At 33.6% G+C, this 12406-nt stretch overlaps 1 protein-coding gene across 1 annotated transcript; it reads left to right on the forward strand.

Annotated features, from left to right (window-relative positions):
* The first annotated feature begins 323 nt into the window (after positions 1-323).
* On the forward strand, positions 324-12108 carry grtp1a (growth hormone regulated TBC protein 1a). Its single transcript, XM_048198255.1, has 8 exons — positions 324-733; positions 3584-3735; positions 8274-8432; positions 8524-8648; positions 9435-9531; positions 11244-11416; positions 11492-11677; positions 11786-12108. Exons 1-8 carry the CDS (start codon positions 648-650, stop codon positions 11876-11878), a joined length of 1071 nt encoding a protein of 356 aa, XP_048054212.1. The 5' UTR covers positions 324-647; the 3' UTR covers positions 11879-12108.
* The last annotated feature ends 298 nt before the right edge of the window (positions 12109-12406 follow it).

The following is a 12406-nucleotide window of genomic DNA, read 5'->3' on the forward strand; positions in this document are numbered from 1 at the left end:
TTTGAATATAAATAATTAAATAATACATTTAACTGTACATTAATATAGTGAATGCGGCACCTAAAAGATTGAAACTGCTTAAACTCACACATTTCTGTGGTCCATTTTTGTCAGTAAACTCGCAGTCACATGATCTCATGTTTATAAACTCCTGATTCCAGACAAACTCACACAAGAGTTAAAAGAGTAAAAACTCTGCGTGACGAAGAGGCGTCACCTTTAAGCATAAGTCCCGCCCCTCTGTTTGACTGACGTGCGACAGATTGCGTGGCGAGGGGCGTGGTCTTCGCGCTCATAGCCCCGCCTCTTGGTTTGATTGACGTGTGCCCTTCTTCAGCTCCCTGGAGAAATTAATCGTGTTGCTTGGCGAAGTGTTCGGAGTGAATGATGCGCGCGCCCGGCGTACAGTCGCGCGCTTAAAACAACAACCACAAGAGTGGACTGATAAAGTTCGAGTCAGTGGATGTTATTATCGGCAGGTTGATCCGGGATCTGCTGTCCCGCGGGAGAGGAGAGGGCCATTACTGCTACTGTGGCGTGGGAAAAGTTACACTTGCGTGACGCGCGGCGGAGAGTCGGTCGCGTCCATGAGCGGCGCGGCGCTGCTGTGAATGGAGTCCCGGAGCCCCGGAGCGTGAGGACTGATCATGGAGCAGCGCAACGGGACGCGGAGCTCCAATCAGCCGCAGCTCCGCATTAACGTGCCGAGCTCCGCCAGAGAGAGAGTGGACAGGTACTGCACACTACAAGTACACTGCACACTACACACTGCACACTACACACTACATGATCACTATACAGACAATGAACATAAGTTGGTCGGGAAACAATTTTTTAATGAAAGCACATTAAGAACAAAGTCATGCTTTGGTAAAAAACGCCAAAATTTTGACCGACTGAGTCATAATGAGATTAAAAAGTCAAAATTATGACATAAAAAGTCATTATTATGACATTCTAAATCGAAGTTATGACTTACTAAATCATAATGAGATTAAAAAGTCAAAATTATGAAATAAAAAGTAACAATTATGACAAAACATCAAAATTATGAGATTCTAAATTGAAATTATGACTGACTTAGTTGTAATGAGATGAAAAAGTCAAAATTATGACACAAAAGTCAAAATTATGACATAAAAAGTCACAATTATGACATTATAAATAGAAATTATGACTGATTTAGTTGTAATGAGATGAAAAAGTCAAAATTATGACAAAAAAGTCAAAATTATGACATAAAAAGTCATTATTATGACATTATAAATCGAAGTTATGACTTACCAAATCATAATGAGATTAAAAAGTCAAAATTATGAAATAAAAAGTAACAATTATGACATAAAACGTCAAAATTATGAGATTCTAAATTGAAATTATGACTGACTTAGTTGTAATGAGATAAAAAAAAGTCAAAATTATGACACAAAAGTCAAAATTATGACATAAAAAGTCACAATTATGACATAAATAGAAATTATCACTGACTTAGTTGTAATGAGATGAAAAAGTAAAAATTATGACAAAAAAGTCAAAATTATGACATAAAAAGTCATTATTATGACATTATAAATCGAAGTTATGACTTACCAAATCATAATGAGATTAAAAAGTCAAAATTATGAAATAAAAAGTAACAATTATGACATAAAACGTCAAAATTATGAGATTCTAAATTGAAATTATGACTGACTTAGTTGTAATGAGATAAAAAAAAGTCAAAATTATGACACAAAAGTCAAAATTATGACATAAAAAGTCACAATTATGACATTATAAATAGAAATTATCACTGACTTAGTTGTAATGAGATGAAAAAGTCAAAATTATGACAAAAAAGTCAAAATTATGACATAAAAAGTCATTATTATGACATTCTAAATCGAAGTTATGACTTACTAAATCATAATGAGATTAAAAAGTAAAAATTATGAAATAAAAAGTAACAATTATGACATAAAACGTCAAAATTATGAGATTCTAAATTGAAATTATGACTGACTTAGTTGTAATGAGATAAAAAAAAGTCAAAATTATGACACAAAAGTCAAAATTATGACATAAAAAGTCACAATTATGACATTATAAATAGAAATTATCACTGACTTAGTTGTAATGAGATGAAAAAGTCAAAATTATGACAAAAAAGTCAAAATTATGACATAAAAAGTCATTATTATGACATTCTAAATCGAAGTTATGACTTACTAAATCATAATGAGATTAAAAAGTAAAAATTATGAAATAAAAAGTAACAATTATGACATAAAACGTCAAAATTATGAGATTCTAAATTGAAATTATGACTGACTTAGTTGTAATGAGATAAAAAAAGTCAAAATTATGACACAAAAGTCAAAATTATGACATAAAAAGTCACAATTATGACATTATAAATAGAAATTATCACTGACTTAGTTGTAATGAGATGAAAAAGTAAAAATTATGACAAAAAAGTCAAAATTATGACATAAAAAGTCATTATTATGACATTATAAATCGAAGTTATGACTTACCAAATCATAATGAGATTAAAAAGTCAAAATTATGAAATAAAAAGTAACAATTATGACATAAAACGTCAAAATTATGAGATTCTAAATTGAAATTATGACTGACTTAGTTGTAATGAGATAAAAAAAAGTCAAAATTATGACACAAAAGTCAAAATTATGACATAAAAAGTCACAATTATGACATAAATAGAAATTATCACTGACTTAGTTGTAATGAGATTAAAAAGTCAAAATTATGACATAAAAAGTCATTATTATGACATTCTAAATCGAAGTTATGACTTACTAAATCTTAATGAGATTAAAAAGTAAAAATTATGAAATAAAAAGTAACAATTATGACATAAAACGTCAAAATTATGAGATTCTAAATTGAAATTATGACTGACTTAGTTGTAATGAGATAAAAAAGTCAAAATTATGACACAAAAAGTCAAAATTATGACATAAAATGACGTTATGGCATTCTAAATCGAAATTATGACTGACTAAATCATAATGAGAATATAAAGTAAAAATTATAACTATAATTCAGTCGTAATTATAAATTCTTATGTCATAATTATTCATGATTCACCAAAGCATGATTTTTGGGTTCAATAATTTTCACTAATTTTGTTTTATTACGACTTTGAAAAATATTATTTTAATGTTCAGAGAGTCCTGATTAAACAAGTATATGATCAGCATATATTACACACACACACACACACACACACACACACACACACCTATATACACACACACACACACACACACACACACACACACACACACACACACACACACACACACACCTATACACACACACACACACACACCTATACACACACACACACCTACACACACACACACACACACACACCTACACACACACACACACACACACACACACACACACACACACACACACACACACACACAGGTGTCAGTTTTCCCAGGTCTTTGTCTGGGATTGTGAAGTTTCAGTTGCAGTAGATCAGCTGCTGTAAGTGTGTCACATGATCTGCTCACCTGAGGAACGTTCCAGAGCTTCACCTGCTGTCCTGTGTGTGTGTGTGTTTCAGTGTGGACCCGTACGGCTTCCAGCGCTCCGATGACTTTGACTACGAGTCGTACGAGGAGCTGATGTCCGAGTATCTGGCCGTTCTCACCAGGAGATCCATCAAATGGTCCAAACTGCTGCAGGGGAAGCGGCGCGTGGACCGGAACCTCAAGGGTGTGTGTGACGTCACTCTCATTAATATTCATCAGCAGATCTGTTTACCACCTCAACTCAAAACAAAAACAACAACATCTGATGCACTAAAATATCTGAAAACTAAATAAATATGACAAAAACACAGAATTACTAAAACGTTAAAATGAAAACACTGAACACAATTCAATATATATATAAAAACCTCTAATGGTGTCTCACTGACCGTACAGTAACATGTGATGTTCTCCAGGACACATTTAAAGGGACAGTTCTCTCAAAAATCACCATCATGAGTTTATTTCTCCTGATGTTCTGAATATCCTCCTTCATGTTGCAGAGAAGAAATAAAGTCTTGGGAGGATGAATTGTCATGTTTGGGTGAACTGTCCCTTTAATTCAGACTTTATGATGGTAATGGACTACTTTTCACAGACTGTGATAATATATATTATAAATATAGTAGAGCTGCACGATTCTGGATAAATTGCGAATCATGATATTTTTGTTTAAAACATGATTTTGAACAGAACAAAATAACATCTCGTTTACATGAGGTTCTGACTAAATGTTTATTATAATTTTTTTAATCGTTTGAGTGAATGATTCAATGACTCACTCATAAAGATTTATTTCATTATGGAATGCATCAGCGTTTATGAACAAATCTCTTGAGTGAATGATTCAATGACTCACTCTCGTCTCAAATCACACACTCTCTTGAATAATTACACCACGGCCGCTAAAAAAGTGTGTTCTATAGAGTATGAATGTAAACTACATCCGCCATGTTATCATGATCATGTGACCTACCAGCATCAGTTGTGTCACTTCACCGCTGTTCATAAATCCTCTCCCGTGGCCTCATGGGATAGTAAAGTGTCCATTGTATGCTGGAAGTAGTAGGTAATCCAGGTACTTTTTGCCTACTCTTTTATGAGTACATACTTCTTTTGTCACATACTAGTTTTTGGCTGCTACATAGTAGGGAAATCAGAATGTGATTTTGGATGCAGCCTCGTTTCATAACTGGATGAATCAGCGCTTATGAACTAATCGCTTGAATGATTCAATGACTCACATATAAAGGCTTGTTTCAATACTGGATGAATCAGCGTTTATAAACTAATCGCTTGAATGATTCAATGACTCACTTATAAAGGCTTGTTTCAATACTGGATGAATCAGCGTTTATAAACTAATCGCTTGAATGATTCAATGACTCACTTATAAAGGCTTGTTTCAATACTGGATGAATCAGCGTTTATAAACTAATCGCTTGAATGATTCAATGACTCACATATAAAGGCTTGTTTCAATACTGGATGAATCAGTGTTTATAAACAAATCGCTTGAATGATTCAATGACTCACATATAAAGGCTTGTTTCAATACTGGATGAATCAGCGTTTATAAACTAATCGCTTGAATGATTCAGTGACTCACATATAAAGGCTTGTTTCAATACTGGATGAATCAGCGTTTATAAACAAATCGCTTGAATGATTCAATGACTCACATATAAAGGCTTGTTTCAATACTGGATGAATCAGTGTTTATAAACAAATCGCTTGAATGATTCAATGACTCACTTATAAAGGCTTGTTTCAATACTGGATGAATCAGCGTTTATAAACTAATCGCTTGAATGATTCAATGACTCACTTATAAAGGCTTGTTTCAATACTGGATGAATCAGTGTTTATAAACAAATCGCTTGAATGAATGATTCAATGACTCACTTATAAAGGCTTGTTTCAATACTGGATGAATCAGTGTTTATAAACTAATCGCTTGAATGAACGATTCAATGACTCACTTATAAAGGCTTGTTTCAATACTGGATGAATCAGTGTTTATAAACTAATCGCTTGAATGAACGATTCAATGACTCACTTATAAAGGCTTGTTTCAATACTGGATGAATCAGTGTTTATAAACTAATCGCTTGAATGATTCAATGACTCACTTATAAAGGCTTGTTTCAATACTGGATGAATCAGTGTTTATAAACAAATCGCTTGAATGAATGATTCAATGACTCACTTATAAAGGCTTGTTTCAATACTGGATGAATCAGTGTTTATAAACTAATCGCTTGAATGAACGATTCAATGACTCACTTATAAAGGCTTGTTTCAATACTGGATGAATCAGTGTTTATAAACTAATCGCTTGAATGAACGATTCAATGACTCACTTATAAAGGCTTGTTTCAGTACTGGATGAATCAGCGTTTATAAACTAATCGCTTGAATGATTCAATGACTCACTTATAAAGGCTTGTTTCAATACTGGATGAATCAGTGTTTATAAACAAATCGCTTGAATGAATGATTCAATGACTCACTTATAAAGGCTTGTTTCAGTACTGGATGAATCAGTGTTTATAAACAAATCGCTTGAATGAATGATTCAGTGACTCACTTATAAAGGCTTGTTTCAATACTGGATGAATCAGTGTTTATAAACAAATCGCTTGAGTGATTCAATGACTCACTTATAAAGGCTTGTTTCAGTACTGGATGAATCAGTGTTTATAAACAAATCGCTTGAATGATTCAATGACTCACTTATAAAGGCTTGTTTCAATACTGGATGAATCAGTGTTTATAAACAAATCGCTTGAGTGATTCAATGACTCACTTATAAAGGTTTGTTTCAATACTGGATGAATCAGTGTTTATAAACAAATCGCTTGAATGAATGATTCAGTGACTCACTTATAAAGGCTTGTTTCAGAACTGGATGAATCAGTGTTTATAAACAAATCGCTTGAATGAATGATTCAGTGACTCACTTATAAAGGCTTGTTTCAATACTGGATGAATCAGTGTTTATAAACAAATCGCTTGAGTGATTCAATGACTCACTTATAAAGGCTTGTTTCAGAACTGGATGAATCAGTGTTTATAAACAAATCGCTTGAATGAATGATTCAGTGACTCACTTATAAAGGCTTGTTTCAATACTGGATGAATCAGTGTTTATAAACAAATCGCTTGAATGAATGATTCAGTGACTCACTTATAAAGGCTTGTTTCAATACTGGATGAATCAGTGTTTATAAACAAATCGCTTGAGTGATTCAATGACTCACTTATAAAGGCTTGTTTCAGTACTGGATGAATCAGCGTTTATAAACTAATCGCTTGAATGATTCAATGACTCACTTATAAAGGCTTGTTTCAATACTGGATGAATCAGTGTTTATAAACAAATAGCTTGAATGAATGATTCAATGACTCACTTATAAAGGCTTGTTTCAGAACTGGATGAATCAGTGTTTATAAACAAATCGCTTGAATGAATGATTCAGTGACTCACTTATAAAGGCTTGTTTCAATACTGGATGAATCAGTGTTTATAAACAAATCGCTTGAGTGATTCAATGACTCACTTATAAAGGCTTGTTTCAGTACTGGATGAATCAGTGTTTATAAACAAATCGCTTGAATGATTCAATGACTCACTTATAAAGGCTTGTTTCAATACTGGATGAATCAGTGTTTATAAACAAATCGCTTGAGTGATTCAATGACTCACTTATAAAGGCTTGTTTCAATACTGGATGAATCAGTGTTTATAAACAAATCGCTTGAGTGATTCAATGACTCACTTATAAAGGCTTGTTTCAGTACTGGATGAATCAGTGTTTATAAACAAATCGCTTGAGTGATTCAATGACTCACTTATAAAGGCTTGTTTCAATACTGGATGAATCAGTGTTTATAAACAAATCGCTTGAATGATTCAATGACTCACTTATAAAGGCTTGTTTCAATACTGGATGAATCAGTGTTTATAAACAAATCGCTTGAGTGATTCAATGACTCACTTATAAAGGCTTGTTTCAGTACTGGATGAATCAGTGTTTATAAACAAATCGCTTGAATGATTCAATGACTCACTTATAAAGGCTTGTTTCAGTACTGGATGAATCAGTGTTTATAAACAAATCGCTTGAATGATTCAATGACTCACTTATAAAGGCTTGTTTCAATACTGGATGAATCAGTGTTTATAAACAAATCGCTTGAATGAATGATTCAATGACTCACTTATAAAGGCTTGTTTCAATACTGGATGAATCAGCGTTTATAAACTAATCGCTTGAATGATTCAATGACTCACTTATAAAGGCTTGTTTCAATACTGGATGAATCAGCGTTTATAAACTAATCGCTTGAATGATTCAATGACTCACTTATAAAGGCTTGTTTCAATACTGGATGAATCAGCGTTTATAAACTAATCGCTTGAATGATTCAATGACTCACTTATAAAAGGCTTGTTCGAGATGAATCGGCGATTGATACAATCTTTATTTGAAGCGTCAAGTTACTTTCAAAAGGTGATTTACTCTATTGTGATCTCTGCTGTAGACATCAGTGTTTATATCTGAACTATAAACGTTTATCTGATATGAATTACTGCAGAAATCATATTCTCTGTTGTTTCCTGTTCAGAAGTCGACTTGTGCTTCTGAGAAGAACAGAAATGTGGAAAGCGTCCATACGTACAGTAGTTGTCACTGATGTGTGTGTGTGTGTGTGCAGTGAAGCGGTACGTACGGAAGGGCATCCCGAACGAGCACCGGCCGCTGGTGTGGATGGTGTCCAGCGGAGCGCAGGAGCGGATGGAGAGGAACCCTGGGTATTATCGCTCGCTGCTGGACGCTCAACACGACCCCAAACTGCTGGAGAGCATCCGCACCGGTCAGAACATCATCATCATCACGGTTATTAAACTTGTGACACAATCTCCAGGAAATGACCTGTGTGTGTGTGTGTGTGTGTGTGTGTGTAGATCTGCACAGAACCTTCCCAGACAACGTGAACTTCCGACGCTCGGCGGATCCGTGCCTGCAGGCGGCGCTGTATAACGTGCTGGTGGCGTACGGACAGCATAATAAAGCCGTGGGCTACTGTCAGGTACGGTCACATGACTGAACGGCTGTTGTTCAGGAGAATCATCTGGAACGGATCTTTAGTGTTCAGATGCGTCAGGAGAGCCGAGCATGCTGGGATACGTGGATCTCGTGTCCACTGTTGTTTGTTTCAGCAATGCAAAGTTTGTCAGATATTTCCAATGCAAATGATGCGAGCGGATGAACGAATGTTTCCAGTCATGGAGCTTTAATCACATGATTCTGATTCTGTGAAAAGAAATTTTATTTGAGTTTATTTTGAGTTGTTTTAATTGTTTTTAATATAACAATTTTTTTTGTGTGTTTCTAGCATTAAATTGGACTTTAATATTATTTTTATACTTTAAAAATATTTTAAATTATATTAATTCTTTTATACTTTAATATTATTATTTTAATATAAGTAAATAATTTTCCATTTTATATCATTATAATTACCTTCAATATATTTAAAGATTTTTTTTTTAAAAGCTAAGTTTTAATTATTTTTAATATAGTTAAATAATTTGTTTTTAGCATTTTAATTAATTTTTAATTATTTGTAATATAATATCTTCTGCTTTTTGCATTTTAATTAAGTGTAAATTATTTTTAATTTAATGTTTGTATTTTCAGAATTAGGTTTATTTCTAATATAGTGACTGTTTTGTATTTTCAGAATTGAATTATTTTGTAATATAATTCATGTTTTGTTTTTAGCATTAAGTTTTAATCATTTCTAATATAGTTAAAGAATTTTTTGAATTAAGTTTGAATTATTTTAAATATGGTTAAATGTGTTTTCCGGCAGGGAATGAACTTCATCGCAGGATATCTGATCATCATCAGTAAAGACGAGGAGACGTCCTTCTGGCTGATGGAGGCGCTGCTGGGAAGAATCCTGCCAGGTGTGTTTCCTGTTTCCTCCGTCAGGTGTTCATGTACACACACTCGGCTCATTAGAGGTCACAGAGTGTGTGTGTGTGTGTGACATGAGCAGATCTATTCTGAGCTCACGTCTATGAATAAACTCCGGCTCAGGTCACATGGTCTGATCCTGTTAGGGCGCGGGAGACACACCTCACTTCCTGTTCCTGCTGGAGCTCAGACGACACATATAGACGAGTGTCGTGTCTGTTCATCCATCCGTCTTCTTTTGGTGTTCAAACTCTGCTTGTTTACATTTTTTAATCATAGAAACAGGCAGTGATGAAATATTAAATCACTTAAACACCATCAATTTTGTGATTCTATAAGATTCTGTATGTTTTTAATAAAAAAAAATACTTATTGAGACTAAAAAGGAACATTTCAGTTTATTTTTAATGAAGTTTAAATAACTTTTAATAAAATTAAATCATATTTGGTTTTTAGCATTAGGTTTACTTAATGAAATAATTTGCATTTTTTTAGCATTTTAATTTAGGTTTAATTATCTTCATTATTTTGCATTTTTATTATTTTTAATTCAGTTAAATAGTTTTTTGTGTGTTTTTAGCATTTTAATTAAGTTTAATTATTTTTAATATAATTCAATTATATTTTGTATTTAGCATTAGGTTTACTTTTTTAATATAATTAATGAGCTTTTTTAGCATTTTAACTTAGTTTTAATTTTATATAATTACATTTTTTCTTGTTTTTGCATTAATGAAGTTTTAATTATTTTTAATAGTTAAATAATTTGTCATTTTAGCATTTTAATTCACTTTGAATTATTTTGAACATAATTAAATATTTTTGTTTTTGCATTTTAATTGTTTAATAATTTTTATAAAATTAAATAGTTTTTGTTTTAGCATTGTTTTAATTATTTTTAATATCTTTTTTGTATTTTTAGTATTTTAAGCAAGTTTGAATTGTTTTATATAATTAAATAATTTTAGAATTTTAGCATTTTAATTCATTTTGAATTATTTATATGATTAAATATTTTGTTTTTAGTGTTTTAATTCATTTTAAATAATTTATTTGTATAATTAAATAATTAGCTCTTTATTAGCATTTTAACTTAGTTTTAATTATTTTATATAATTACATTTTTTTTCTTGTTTTTGCATTAATAAAGTTAATTATTTTTAATAGTTAAATAATTTAATTTTAGCATTTTAATTTTGAATTATTTTGAACAGAATTAAATATTTTTGTTTTTGCATTTTAATTGTTTAGTTATTTTTATAAAATTAAATATTTTTTGTTTTAACATTTTAAGTTGTTTTATTTTAAGCATTTTAATTATTTTTAATAGTTATCTTTTTTGTATTTTAAGCAAGTTTGAATTGTTTTATATAATTAAATAATTTTTGCATTTTAGCATTTTTATTAATTTTGAATTATTTATATGATTAAATATTTAGTTTTTAGCAATTTAATTAATTTTAAATAATTTATTTATATAATTAAATATTTAGTTTTTAGCATTTGAATCAAGTTTGAATTATGTTCAAATATAATTAAATCATTTGAGCTCCTCTGAGGTCCCGCAGGCGCTGGTTTAGATGATGCTTCACAAACTTCTCGCAGTGAAACGAGTGTCTGGTGTTCATCTACACTAACAGTGATCAGCTGACGGAGGGTCATGTGTTTAAACGCTGTTCAATGTCGTTATCTCCTCGCTCAGATTACTACTCTCCGGCCATGCTGGGTCTGAAGGCGGATCAGGAGGTTCTGGGCGAACTGGTGCGGGCGAGGGTTCCCGCGGTGTGGCGGCTCATGCAGGATCACGGCGTCATGTGGTCTCTGGTGGTCTCGCGCTGGTTCATCTGCCTCTTCATCGACGTCCTGCCGGTGGAGGTAACGGAGCGGTCTCAGCGCGGTCACGTGACCCAGCGGCTCGGCAATGACCCTGTGTGTTTGTGCTCCCATCAGACGGTGCTGCGGATCTGGGACTGTCTGTTCTACGAGGGCTCCAAGATCCTGTTCCGCGTGGCTCTGACTCTGATCCGCCACCATCAGGACGTGATTCTGCAGGCGCAGAACATGCCGGACATCTGCGAGCGCTTCAAACGCATCACCAGAGGCGCCTTCGTGGAGGACTGCCACGCTTTCATGCAGGTGAAGCTCGTGACCGCTCGATTATTCACTGCTCGCTCTGCTAGTGCGCTTCATTTGAGTAAGTGTGAACGCTGCCATCCCAACCAAACAAGTCTCATTATTTCCCAGGCGATCTTCCTGGAGCCCGGGAGTCTCTCCAAGGCCACCGTGTCGAAGCTGCGCGAGAGCTGCCGCGCGCGGATCGTCGCCGGCGAATCCTGACTTCAACATTCCCGCTGTTAGTCTGCAGACGCTCACTCAGTAGTGTGCACTAACAGACTGCATCATGAAGATGTGTATTTTCTTACCTTTGTAGAAAGTGTGTATAGATGTAGAATAATCACAGATGCTGGACTGAAGATGTCTTTAATGCTTTAGGTTGAACCACAATCATTTCTTCTTAGATTAAGACCAATAATACTGTGAAATAAAACGGCTCAAGATGAACTTTATGGTTTTGTGCGACAGCGAGTGTTTGATGACTGATGTCGACATCTTTACACAATCTCTTCACTGCGAGCTTAAATAGAAATCAGAAATGTGTCTCTAAGGACAGCAGTTGTAGGAGTAGCAGCGAAATTGAAAATTGGAAAATGAAAAACGAGATTTCGTTAGAATCGGCATAAACCAAGGAGAGAAAAACTAAATTTGGACCATGTTTTCAGAAGTTATGTTTTTGCAAAAATCCTTATATCTCTGGAACACTAGGTGGCGCTGTGTTCAACCTTCTCAGGTACCTTCAGAATATGC

Source organism: Megalobrama amblycephala, linkage group LG7, assembly GCF_018812025.1.
Source record: "Megalobrama amblycephala isolate DHTTF-2021 linkage group LG7, ASM1881202v1, whole genome shotgun sequence".
NCBI lineage: Eukaryota > Metazoa > Chordata > Actinopteri > Cypriniformes > Xenocyprididae > Megalobrama > Megalobrama amblycephala.